The sequence below is a fragment of the Balaenoptera borealis genome, assembly GCF_965194805.1.
Source record: "Balaenoptera borealis genome assembly, chromosome: 8".
Taxonomy (NCBI): domain Eukaryota; kingdom Metazoa; phylum Chordata; class Mammalia; order Artiodactyla; family Balaenopteridae; genus Balaenoptera; species Balaenoptera borealis.
Genome location: NC_138865.1, coordinates 11,236,919 through 11,250,008, shown reverse-complemented (window position 1 = coordinate 11,250,008; position 13,090 = coordinate 11,236,919). Strand labels below are relative to the sequence as shown.

Genomic DNA, 13,090 nt, shown 5'->3' with positions numbered 1-13,090 from the left:
GCCTCAGTTTCTGCTCCTGAAAATGAGAGTAATATTACCTATTTCATGGCTTTATTGTAAGGCCTAAATAAGGTATGACATGTGGAGAGATATGACATGTGGAGGACCCCAGAACAGTGCCCGGCACACAGCGGGGATCCCACAAACGGGAGTCTTTTCCCCAAGGCTCTCTGCTGTGGCCTCCAGGCCAGGAAAGGCCGCTGTGCTGTCTCCCAGGGCTGCACCCCTGATCTCATGTAGCCCCCTTCTCCTAAGGGGGGGGGGCGGAGTTTTCTGCGTGATCTGCTCCCCTGACCATGGGGGTCAAGGGAGATCGTAGCAGGAAGACCGCACGTGGCTGCACGGCTTTAGGGCTTCCACTGTGTGTTTGAGCTTCCCAGTGGCTCAGCGCCGTAGCCCCAGCCTCCCATCTCTACAGTGTTGGGACAGTGGGACGGGGGTCAGGGCAGCCCTAGACCACTTACTGGTGGTGACCCGGGGTTTGTCCTATCACAGGTCCATGGGTACAAAGGAGTCAAATTCCAAAACTGGGCGAGGACCTATGGCTGTTACCCGGAGATGTACTACCAGCCCACGTCCGTGGAGGAGATCAGAGAGGTGAGTGCCCACCTCAGCACAGGGCCCAGTGGTCCAGCCGCCGGACCTCCAGCTCCATCTGGGCCCTGTGGACCAGGCCAGCCCCAGGGAGGAGGTGGACTTCCCAGCTAAGACCCTCATCCCCACCCCAGAACTGCCGGTGGGGTGACAGCTCCATGTGGTCGGCTCCAGCTGAACTCTGCTGCTGCGTGACCACTTGTGGTGTCTGCCAGTGACTGCCAGATTTTTATTTCTGGCTCAGGTCTCTTCTCTGAACTTCAGATTTGCTTTTGACTTCTTTCATCGAAGACATCACAAACTTATATGCCCCAAACGATGTTTTTGATGTTTGTTTGCTTTCAACCTGTCCTAGTGTAGTCTTCCCTGACTCTGTACCAACCACGGGATTGCTCAAACTAGAAGCCAGGAAGTAGGTCACTGTCCCTTATCGGACCTCAGCAAGTCCTGCCTCAGAAGTTTCTAGAACCCACCTCCTTCTCTCCGGCACTTTTGTCACTAAGCCCAGGCCACCATCCCTTCCTCACATGCCGTGGCCTGTGATGGCCTCACCCCTGATCTCCCAGCTTGCTTCAGTTCTTACCTCCCTCAAATGCACTTTCCACAATCAGCAAAAGTAATTTTCTTAAAATGTAAGTTGAATTGGGCTACTTCCTTGCCCTTCAGAGGCTTTCATTGTTTGTGGAATAAAACCCCAACTCCTGACCCCAAGGCCATGCATCCTCTGGGCCTGTCTCTCCGGCCTCCCTAAGGTCCCTCTCTCCCTGGCTCGCTACCTCCGTACCTTAGTACTTGCTATTCCCACCACCTGGGATGCCTGTGCCATCGCTTTTAATGGGACTGACTCCTTTTCATCCTTTAGGTCTCAAAGTAAATCACCTCCTCAGAGCCTTCCCAGACCATCTTATCTGAGTATTTCCCCATCTTCTGTATCTCAGCTCCTTGCTTATTTCTTTCATTGCATGTTCAAAACCTGTGGTTATTTCGTTGACATGAACGTTTGCATGCTTTTGTCTCTCTCCCTCATAAGGATTTAAGACCATGCTTTTCTTGTTTTCCATTTTATCCTCAGCACCCAGCCCTGTGACCTGTACACAGGAAGCACTTAATGAATATTTGTTGAATGAGTGAGTGAATGAATGAATGAACGGACATGACCCGACTTCTGCCCTTAAAAGGCTTGCCCCTAAGACAGGCTGCATGTGACTAACCCCAGAGGATGCAGACGTTTCACTAGCACCAGCAGAGCACAGAGAAGGGAGAAATTCATGCTGCGTGTGTGTGCATGGGTGTGAGTCTGTGCACAGGTGTGTGTGAGGGCACTTGGAGGAGAGCGGTGGGAACGACACTGTCACCACTAAGTGATCAGCACCACTGCTTCATATCTGTGGTCTCATCCATCCCCACAACCCCCTGTGAGGTAGTGATTATTATCCCCATTTTCCAGATGAGCAAACTGAGGCTCAGAGAAGCTTTGTAATTTTCCCATATTAGTAAGTGTCAGAGCCAGGATCCAAACCAGGATTCAAAACCCCCAACTTCTCATGCATGAGAATGAAGGAAAGTGGTCACTGAGCCGGGCCCTGGAGGATGCATAGGAGCTCAACAGGGAGCTGGGCAAGGGCAGTGTGAGGTGAAGGAAGGTGAGGAGGACACCTGGAGAGTCGTCAGACGTGGCTGCCGGAGGGTGCATGGGGGAAGGGGAGGGCAGAAGAGGAAGGCTGGGAGGCAGAGTGGCTTTGAACAGATCTGAGGGCCTTGAATGCCGAGGCAACATGCTTCATTCTGAGCTGAGGGGAGAGGGTGGAGGGGTGCTGATGTCCTGTGTGTGAAGGCCGTTTCTAGCCGTGCTAGCCTGCACGACTGTGAATTACAAATAGGAGGAGGCTACTGCAGGCCCGTGTTTCCCTGGAGAGCTGGTAGGGTCAGGGGGCGGGGGGCGGAATAAAAATAGTTGTGCGGTCAAGGGAGTGCGAGGGAGATGCTGTTAAACAGATGTCTTCATTGTACTGACATTCAGTAGAACCTGCAGCCTTACACGTGCTTCACGCATGGGGGTGGGCGTGGAAGACAAGGGCGATGGAGCATTTCCCAATCTTCCTTGACCCTGGAACCCCTCGAGGTATGAATCCGGAGACTGGTGTTCCACGCCCAGACACAAGGGTGAAAGAGTATGGATTCCTTTGAGTGACACCACGCATTCATTTCTTTATTCATTCAAGATCACTAGAGACGGCCTATTCCCGTCAGGCCCGGGGTAGACACGGGGCTACAGTGTCAAATTAAGCCACCGCCCCTGCCCCCGGGAGCCTTCATCCCACCCTGGGAGGCAGCTGAGGCCCATGTGGGCCAACACGAGGAGAAGGGCCTTCTTCTGAAGGTGCCGGGTGCCTTTGAAGGGTTTTGCCCAGGAGAAGAATGTGATCAGGTTTGCCAGCTGCCTCGGGAGGCACGTCCAGGAGCCCCACTTTAGGGTGCTTCCTTGGTTCTCCCTCCCGCTCGCTTCCCGGCCCGGCTCTCTGGCTCTTTCCCGGAGTGGCCTGCACAGCGGCCTCCAGCCAGGCAGGGCCTTGCGGGGCTGGGGGCCCAGAGCCTGGGCGGCCCGGCGGCCTCACGGAGAAGGGCCTGGACCGGGGCTGATGCAGGCGTTGCCTCAGCAGGTGCTGGCCCTGGCCAGGCAGCAGAACAAGCGGGTGAAGGTGGTGGGCGGCGGCCACTCACCGTCAGACATCGCCTGCACCGACGGCTTCATGATCCACATGGGCAAGATGAACCGCGTCCTCAAGGTACTCGGAGCCCTGGGCTCCCCACCTCTGCTGGGCCCCATGCTGGGCAGCTACGGTCTCCGTCTCAGAGTCCAGGCGGAGACTCCTTAGCCTTTTCCCTTGGGCCTTATCCCCTCCCCACCTCTGAGTCCCAAAGTGACCCCCCCAATTCCTGGTCCTCCTGCCTGGGCTTGCTCAGGCCTCTCGTCTGGTCTGTGCGCCCCCTTGTGGCCACGGAGAGGATGTCCTTCCTCCCCTCCGGCCAGAGCCTCCTCTCCACTTCTCTAGAACAACAATGGCAAGTCAGGCCCCCAAAGGTGGACTCACAATGACAAATCCAGAAGGCTTTGCAATTAACTTGTTTTACGTATGGGGAAACTGAAGATCAGAGAGGGAGAGTGATTTGCCTAAGGTCACACAGCCGATCAGCAGCAGAGCGGGCCGCAGACTCAGGGGCCTGACATCAGCCCTGTGCTGGGATACTGTTCATGCAATTCAGCCATGAATTCAGGCCCCACCACCACCCCCTCAGGTGCCTGCCTGGGAGTGAGAGTACTGGCAGGCGTGCCGCCCCTTAGGAAGGCTCCTGTTCCCACCTGACCTGACGGGGCCAGCTCCCCTGAGCTGTAATTTTTGCCAGGTACCCTCCCCTCCAGCCCTGCTAGCAGAGGTTCTGGGTTTCTCTCTACTATTTATTTCCTGATTTGCTCAGGCTGATGGTCACCACCCCGTAGAAAATGTTCCAGTCAAGACATCAGTCATGGCAGAAATCAACTCTGATCGCTAATTAGTGAGGCCTGGGCTCCAGTAATTGATTTTGCCAGGCTCTGGGCTCGGGGTCAACGGAATGTGTGTTTTGGAGTCACACAGATGGGAGTCTCATCTCGGTTCCGCCACGGATGTTTGTGTGACCTTGGGCAAGTGACTTCAAGTCCCTGAACTTCAGTCTCCTCGCTGTGAAATGGAGAGAGCCTGCACCTCCCCCGACCCCCGGGGCAGCCATGGTTGGGGGCGGTGGGTCTCAGGACACAGCACAGTTCCCCTAGTCCTGCAGTGACTTGGGCAAATCCCTTCTCTTCCCTGCTTCTTATTTCTTTCCCCTGTGAAAAGAAGGGTTATGCAGAATAGTCCCAAAGCCCCAGCACGCTAGGGCTCTGCCTGCACCCCTTTGGCTGCCTGCAGCGGGAGACATGCTTGTACTCACAGCCCTGCGGGGCTGCAGGACAAGGACTGAGCGACGGCCTAGCTCATCCCAATCTCCGCTGGTCTCTTGCAGGTGGACACGGAGAAAAAGCAGGTGACCGTGGAGGCCGGCATCCTCCTGGCTGATCTGCACCCACAGCTGGACAAGCACGGCCTGGCCTTGTCCAAGTAAGAGCCGCCTCCCGGATTCCCAGGTGGGCCAGTGATGGCCCCTGCTCCCTGCCCTGGCCTTGGCTGGACACTCAGGCATCTGTCAGGAGCCAGAGAGAAGCGCTTCTTAGGATGCACCTGTTTCTCTGGACCCCTGTTCCTCCCCCACAGAGGACCCATCTCCCCATCCCCTGTGTTCAGGGGCTATTGTGTGAGAATAGAAAGAAATAGGCCAGCATTAAAAAAAAGTCTAGTACAGGGATGGGAAAACCATGCATTAAGTCTTTCTTAAAACTTGCAATAAAACTATATGAACCCAAACAGAAGGATATACAAAATAAGCACTCAGAGAAGCAGAAGAGCATGCTGATTGAGACACAGGGCTTCCTGGTATACCTATATGTGGCTTCACTTGTTTCTCCTTCCAAACATGGTATCAGTGAATGCTCAAGTTTAATATCAGGAGGCTTCCACTGAAATAGGAAATGAATTTGGCTGAATGCAGCCAAAGGAGTGAATGTCTAACTGTGGGGTTTCAACCACTAGAAACAAGTGACAGAATTATTTTGGATATTGGGGTAGCAATCTCGTCACAGCTGGAAATTGCAACCATAGAAGCCTGTAGCTGGTCTTCAAGTGTGGGTGGTCCATTCACCTAGCTTTCTCATTGCAGGCCCTGAGGCATCACTATACTTTATCACTCTGAAAACCATTCTGTTTCTGCCTCTCCAAGGGTCATGGCAACTCAAACATTTATGGAGTGTCTACCATGTGCAGGCTTTGTTCAGGCCCAGAAGAGGCCAGGATGAATAAAACCCAGACCCACTCACAAGGAGCTTCCTGCAAGGGGGGAGACAGACCCACGAAGTGACAATCATGACACAAAGCAAGAGGCTCAATGCCAGAGGAGTGTTCAGGGCACCGTGGGGTTCTTGGGGGCCCATGTTCAGCCTTGGCAGGCCGGGGAATGTGTGAATGGATGGGAATCAGGGCAGGCTTCCTGCAGGAGGGGCCCCTTGGTGGAGCCCTAAAGGATGACCTGGTGTGAACCAGAAAAAAGAGAGGAGAGAAGGGCTTCAGGCAGAGAGAGCAGCGTGAGTGAAAGCCCAGGAGAGGGAAGGTGTGGGAGTGTGCAGGGGTCTGTATGCAGCTAACGGACACATCTCCGTGACCAGCGACGACAGGAGATATGTTCCGTTAATCACAGGCTTTAGCTTCTGGGCCCTGGAGCGTCTCTGTGCCCTGCTCATGATGTATCTCTGTCCTCCCTGGGGACCCAGTCCTCCTCAAGTACCTGCCTGCACGGGGCTCATCTGCCTCTCAAAGGGAGTTTGGATGTCCTGTCCTGTGTATCCCAGGGGCCACCTAGGTCTGCAGCTCCAAGGATGCTGTGGGGACCTCGGGAGTGGCTGGGGGCTTGGGGGGAAGCACAGAGCTGTGTCAGGCCGCATGCCGGTGGCTTCATGCCCTCTCTCATCATATCATCATCCCTGGGAGGAAGGACTGGAACCCCCTTTTAAGGATGCAGAAAGCAGGGTCTTGAGGCAAAGGTGCTTCTCAAAGCCACGCAGGTGGAAAGCTCTGGAGCTCCCACTGTGTGGTGAGCCAGAGGGAGCAGGCCGCAGGCGCTGTTCCTAAGAGGGAGGACAGCAGCTTGGTGAAGACCCCAGCTCCAGAAGCAGGCCTGGGTGCGAATCCTGCTTCTACCTCGTACCAGCTGTCACTCAAGTTCCTTGACCCTTCTGGGCCTCAGAGTTCTCATCTAGAAAATGGGTCTGTGAAATAGGGGCGCTCAGAGGCCTGCGTGAGTCAAAGGTGCCCCACATAGTAAGGACTAAGTAAGTGTCGGTTCCCCCTTCATTTTGCTGGCTGTGTCTCGCTGCACAGACTCCGGAAGTGACCCCTCCCCTTGGCTTGTTCTCTCCACCCCTCGGGGGACGAAGTCTAATCCTTCCTTCCTAGGTCTTCCTCCCTGAGGGCCTCACGTTTATCCAGATTATTTCTTTTACTTATTTATTTATTTTTATTGAAACATAGTTGATTTACAGTGTTGTGTTAATTTCAGGTATACAGGAAAGTGATTCAGTTTCATATATGTGTGTGTGTGTATTCTTTTTCAGATTCTTTTCCATTATAGGTTATTCCAAGATATTGAATATAGTTTCCTGTGCTATACAGTAGGTCCTTGTTGGTTATCTATCTTATATATAGTAGTGTGTATCTGTTAATCCCAAACTCCTAATTTATCCCTCTCTTTCCCCTTTGGTAACCGTTAAGTTTGTTTTCTATGTCTGTGCGTCCACTTCTGGTTTGTAAATAAGTTCATTTGTGTTGTATTTTAGATTCCACATATAAGTGATAGCATATGGTATTAGTCTTTCTCTGTCTGACTTACTTCACTTAGTATGATAATCTCGAGGTCCATCCATGTTGTTGCAAATGGCATTATTTCATTCTTTTTTATGGCTGAGTAATATTCCATTGTATATACGTACCACATCCTTATCCATTCATCTGTCAATGGACACTTAGATCAGCTCTTTCTTCTAACATGGTCCCAAGCCCACTTTCGTGTTGCTCTGTAGTCTCCGTGGGCTTCGTGGACAAGGGTAGACTTATTGCAGATTGGTGAAACTTCCCCTCCCCTGTCACAGGCACATGGCTGTCCTCAGTTCTTCACTATCGTTCATGATGCCGTGATGAACGTCTTCGTGCATCTGCCTTCCCACATGCTGGGGCATTCCCTGAGACAGGATTTCTGTGGTCTTCTTTTAACATTCTGGTATTTTCACAAGGGGTGATATCACCAAGTCACCCCACTAATGTGGACAAAAAGGCAAGAGTGACACAAGGGTGAGGGCAGAGGAGGGAAGAGGCTTCGGTTTCTTTCATCCTCTTCCTGTTTCACCAGGGCCGCCCCAGGTCCCATTGCAGGAGGGTATGAGGCTAGATTTTCTCATCATTGTCAACCTGCCTCTTTGGAAGCCAGGGCCCTCCTGCCTCAGGGGCCCTGGGTCTGCGCTGAGGGCCAGGTTGGGTCAGATCCCCGCCCTCCCGGCTGGGCCCATTTCTCAAGTGTGAACCAAGGCAACTGGGCTATCGTGAAGCTGTCGTGTAGCGTGCAAAGCTCCGATCTCCTTGGTCCCCAGTGGGCCTTCTGTAAACACTAGTTCCTTTCTCCTTTCAGCCGGGGCTGGGATGTCTCAGAGAAAGCTCCTGAGAAGTAAGATTTCTTAAAAACTCCTGACCCACTCTCTCTCCTGGACCCTGAGGTCTGAGCACATCTTTCTAATTCCCGTCCTCAGAGCCCACGCCGGTGGAGGCGTCTTACTCCCCTTTAGGGATCTGGTCCTCGTGCACACGGCATCCTCTTATTATTTGTTCCAGGGCCTGGAACACCAGGCTGAGGCGTGCGGGCTTGATCCTGGAGGCCCCGGGGGACCCTGGAGGTTTCTGAGCAGGGCGTGACATGGTCTCCTTCTCCTGCATCCTCCTACCATCCTGGGACGGCTGTGTGTGCAATTCTGACACGGGGACTCTACAGGCCTCGATAGGCTGGGTCTGGAGAAGTCTTAGTAGGAGCGTTTGGCCTGTGGTTGGCGGAGAAGATATTGCTGGCAGAAGGAGGTCGGAGGAAAGGGGTGTTCTAGGCTGCAGGAAGCCCGAGGCAGGCAGGCAGGCCTCCCCTCGGAGCGGAGCCGTATCCCCACCAGCTCATCTGACGGGCCACGCAGCTCACAGACAAGGGCTGGCTTGAGTCAGACGATCTAAGCTGTGGTAAGTTGGGGACGAGATTCCCAGGCAGGAGATGGATCAACTATTCTGCTCTGAGGGGCCTCACACCGAAACCCCAGGGGGCATGGTCACAGGAAGCCTCACTGGTCCCTCCGTCCCTCCCCCTCTCTCCAGCCTGGGAGCCGTGTCGGACGTGACCGCAGCTGGCGTCATCGGGTCCGGAACGCACAACACGGGGATCAAGCACGGCATCCTGGCCACCCAGGTGAGTCTATCTGCTTCGCCACTGACTGCCAGGGAGAGGGGAGGACGGGACGGAGCCCCTTTCACCCTTTGCACCGTGGCTGCTGGACAAGCAGGTACTCCAGGGCAGTGTCGGCAGCTCCACAAGGGCCTCAAGCCCCTCCGGGTCTCGCCTCTGACGGAGACTCGGCAGGGGTCCTTCAGAAACATCGTCTCCCCTAACCCTCATCCGTTCCCAGCAGACACAAGTGACGAAGGCGCCCTCGTGCATGTTGACGCAGCCCTGCCTCTCAGGAGCCTCCTGGCCACCCTGGGGAAAAGGGCAAGCAGAGCAAAGGGTTCCATCCCCACTGAACGGTCTGAGGCAGGAGCCAGGCAAGGCAAGGGGCCTTTCCAGATTAGCAAGTCGGGGAGGAGCCAGGAAGGAGCCCAGCACAGGCAGGCCTGGGATCCGCACCTGACCTTCACCAAAAAGCATTTCTTAAACTTCACGAGAGCCCAGTTTGGGGCACAAGTTTAGGACTCAGACCTGGGCCCCAGACCTAAGTCCGATGTGCTCTGTGTGCGGCATGTGGGCAGGTTATTTAACTCATCTGGACATCCATGTTTTCAGCTGTCACCTGGGGAGAATACTCCTCAACCCAGGGAGGGTGGTCAATGGGACAGCGTGTGTCAGTGCCGGGGGCTGGATGACAGTTCACGACGCCTGCGTCAGGAACCACCCCTTTGGGGGGCAAACTCCTTTAACTTTCACTATTAGGAGGAGCTTCTAACAGGCCAGGCTACGGCTCCATGAAGCAGGCCGCTGGGGGGCACCCGTGGAGGCTGGCCGCTCACCCTCAGGGGAGAGAGAGAGACCCTCGTGCTGGCCGTAGCTCACCGCGTGCTTCCCTGCGGAAGTCCACCTGCACTCTGGGCCACGTGGCCTCTGGCCATCGGAGCATCACTGCTAAGTGCTGGGCTTTGGCTTTTGCCTCCCAGCCCTTTGACTCTTGTCTGTGTGACCGGGGAGGGGACAGGTCTCTTCACCTCTGGCCGCCTCAGTTTGCGCCCCTGGAGAATGGGGATGATCACGCCAGCAGTGCGTGCAGGGTGCTTAGCTGAGTGCACACAGTTAGTGCTCAGTACGTGTCTGTGATGGGCTTGTATGTAGGACAAGGCCCTTTCCAGAGCCCACACTCTACGCTGTGAAAGAAATTTCAGCTTCGTGGCGGCACTGACCGCACTGATGACTTACGTGTGCCCCAGTCAACCAGCCAGGAGCACGGCTCCCCTGTTCTAAGGAAGACGGACACGCCGGCAGGTGCTGTCTGACTGTGGCTTCTGGGAGCTGGTCCCACGTGCTCCAGTCCGGAGCTGCACTGGCTGGAAAGAAAATGGCCAACAGCACTTTCCAAGGATTCACTTTGTTTTCTTACCACGAGGGGGAGCCACTTCAGTTACTGTTCCTTAAATCCGCACTTTGCTTTCTCATCAGCCTTATGCACGCACACCGGTGGCCCTTGTCCTTTTCCTCCCCCCTCTTTCAAGCACAAAAGCCCCAGAGACTCACCAGGCAAGGGAGAGGCATTCTGAGGGGATGCCGGGAGCCAGGGAAGGGGAAAGGCCCAGGGCATTCGACCACGAAGCAAAGCAAGGTAGGTTTTGTGCGACCTGATTCCCAGGCACTCAGAGCCCTCCGTAGACTTGTCGTTACCCGCTCAGGGCGGGGTTCACTGTCCAGGAGAGCCCAGTGGTAACTGGGGGTGAAGGGTAATAAACCACCCCTCCCAAGATCTGGCTACAGTCCTAGTCTACTCTCCAGTGGTGAGGTCAAGCTGGTTGCCTCAGTTTCTACAAAGTGATCAGCAGAGTATGGAAAAGAATTCTGAGTGGTCAGAAATCAAAATGCACGTGAGATATATTGGCCACTTCCCTGAGGAGGCTCAGCTGAGCAGGATGGGGCCCTGCACGCAGTAGACGGGAGGGGACTGGCATCTTTAATATCCACTGTACCCCAGGCAGTTAGCTGGGTGCTTCACATACTCTCTCAGAGTTGGTTATTATCCTCATTTCACAGATGAGGAAACAGAGAGGTTAAGTCACCTGCTCAAGGTCACACAGCTGGTGAATCGTTGTCCACATTTATTGTCACTGGACCCTGCTGCAGTGTTTCACTGGCAGCTCTCAGGCTCTGCCCTGGATCTCAGACAAAGTCTGGTTTTTATAAAAATCATTCTGACGCCCTCACTCCCACAGAGGGCCACCATGCCCCATTTCTGCCAATTTCTCCTCTTTGGTCTTGGTTGCTGTTGATTAGAATTAGTTCAGCTTTATCTGTTCTCTCACCCTGAGCACCCAGCCGCCAACTGCACACGTCGAAAGCAATTTCCATCCAAACGAGCAGGTAGCAGAGTGTGGGAAAGTACTTCCACAGGCGATGAAAGAGGATTCCTCTGGAAATGGGGGCCAAGGGCAAGGATACTGACGTTAACCACCTGTCTTCAACTGGGCAGCCCACTCTTTGCAGAGACCAGAGGTTTCCAGTTGTGTGTGGCCACGTAGGGGAATCTAGTTCCTGAGGCAAGTGAGAGGTCCCCGAATGAGAAGATGGACTTGAGTTGGTGCCCAGGGGGGCGACAAGCAGAGAGAGCCTGCAGGGGACCCTGGTCCCCGGGCTGCGTGTTGGGACAGAGGGCCGGCTCTCCCCCAGATGCACACACATCCTCCCTTTGCCTTCACAAGCCACCTCCACCCAGGGCCTCGGGGCTCTTTGGAGCCTGTCTCGTCTTAGACTTCTTCCGGGCAGAGGACAAGCTCACTGCATCCTGAGTGTGAAGTCCACAGAATGATCAAGGCAGCGGTGGGAGGACAAGCCACTGGAGTCCCACGGAACCACATGTGATATATGGGCCCCCTCCCTGCTGAGGGCTGATGCCACCCAGATACAGCCTCCTTCTCCCCATTTCCCCTTTCTCCCTCCCCCAAGACTGAGGCTCCCTCAGGCTGTGACTGGAGACCCAGCTGGGAAAGTTGCCTGTGACCAGATGATGGTGGTCTTCTGGGAATAGAGATACCTGACCTCACTTCCAAGGACAAACAAGGAAGTGAGGGCTTCACGCAAAGTCTAGGGGTTCTGAAACGTGGCTCGTCTCCCACTGCTAGGTGGTGGCGCTGACCCTCCTGACGGCCGACGGGACCATTCTCGAGTGCTCCGAGTCCAGCAACGCGGAGGTGTTCCAGGCGGCGCGGGTGCACCTGGGCTGCCTCGGAGTCCTCCTCACCATCACCCTGCAGTGCGTGCCCCAGTTCTACTTGCAGGAGACTTCCTTCCCCTCGACCTTGACAGAGGTACTGTCTCTCCTTCGTCACCGCTCAGCCTCAGAAAATAAATGGAGGGCATTAATAAGTCATGCTCCACTGAGAGCCCCCACGGCTCTGTAGGCCCCCTGAATGGGACAGTGGGCTGACCTCACCAGACCTTCGCTGGCCCTAGGTTACTGTAGCAGTATCCCTTTGTGAGCAGGTCAGGGGAGCTCAGAGGAACTGGATGATGGGGGGCAGAAAGGATAGCTTCTGATTAATAGCAGTGTTTTTTTGAATGAATGAAAACCTATGTTGGTTAGCTGGATGGATGGATGGATGGATGAATAGATACATGGATGGATGATGGATGGATGATTGGATGGATACATGAATGAATGAATGGATGAATGGATTATGGATGGATGGATGGATGAATGGATACATGGATGGATGATGGATGGATGGATGGATGCATGAATGAATGGATGGATGAATGGATACATGGATGGATGATGGATGGATGATGGATGGATGGATACATGAATGAATGGATGGATGAATGGATTATGGATGGATGGATGGATGATGGATGGATGGATGAATGAGATGGATGACTGGATGGATGGATGGGTAGCATGGAATAGGCCTGAAATGCCTGGCAAGGATGGATCTCTCCCTGGTAATCACTAAGCTACAGGACTCAAATCTATGGTTCCAAGTTCCTTGGCCTTTGAGTTCCTCCATGGTCACCTCACCATTCAATACAGGTAGACCCTCTGTGCAGGTGGAGTCGGCAGTGATGCAAGCACTACTGGCCCCACACGGTTATGGTGGGATTGGGGATCAAATTGATCTGGCCTTGAATGCTGGCAGTACCACTTCCAAGCTGTGACCCTGAGCCAGCCATTTAACCTTGCTGAGCCTCAGTTTCCTCATCTAAAAGCAAAGTAAATCATGTCTACCTTAAAGTATTGAATCTGAGGATTAAATCAGATAACACCTGCAAAGTGTCTAGTTCAGTATTAAAACATGTTCCCCATGGTACCTAGTCAGTGACAAATGGAAAATATTGTTACCTAGAATCTGGTCTAAAAATCCCTACCATTGGAATTTCT

At 54.0% G+C, this 13,090-nt stretch overlaps 1 protein-coding gene across 3 annotated transcripts in view; it reads left to right on the top strand.

Moving 5' to 3' along the window:
- LOC309633671 (L-gulonolactone oxidase) overlaps positions 1 to 13,090 on the top strand; it is a 38,816-nt gene that overhangs the window by 8,241 nt on the left and 17,485 nt on the right. For 2 of the 3 annotated variants that reach the window (XM_082402848.1, XM_082402846.1), the window contains exons 2-6: positions 496 to 597; positions 3,252 to 3,380; positions 4,636 to 4,730; positions 8,622 to 8,712; positions 11,835 to 12,020. In XM_082402848.1, the coding sequence (XP_082258974.1) occupies positions 496 to 597; positions 3,252 to 3,380; positions 4,636 to 4,730; positions 8,622 to 8,712; positions 11,835 to 12,020 (603 nt within the window). The remainder of the gene's footprint in view (positions 1 to 495; positions 598 to 3,251; positions 3,381 to 4,635; positions 4,731 to 8,621; positions 8,713 to 11,834; positions 12,021 to 13,090) is intronic. The other variant, XM_082402847.1, reaches the window with a different exon arrangement.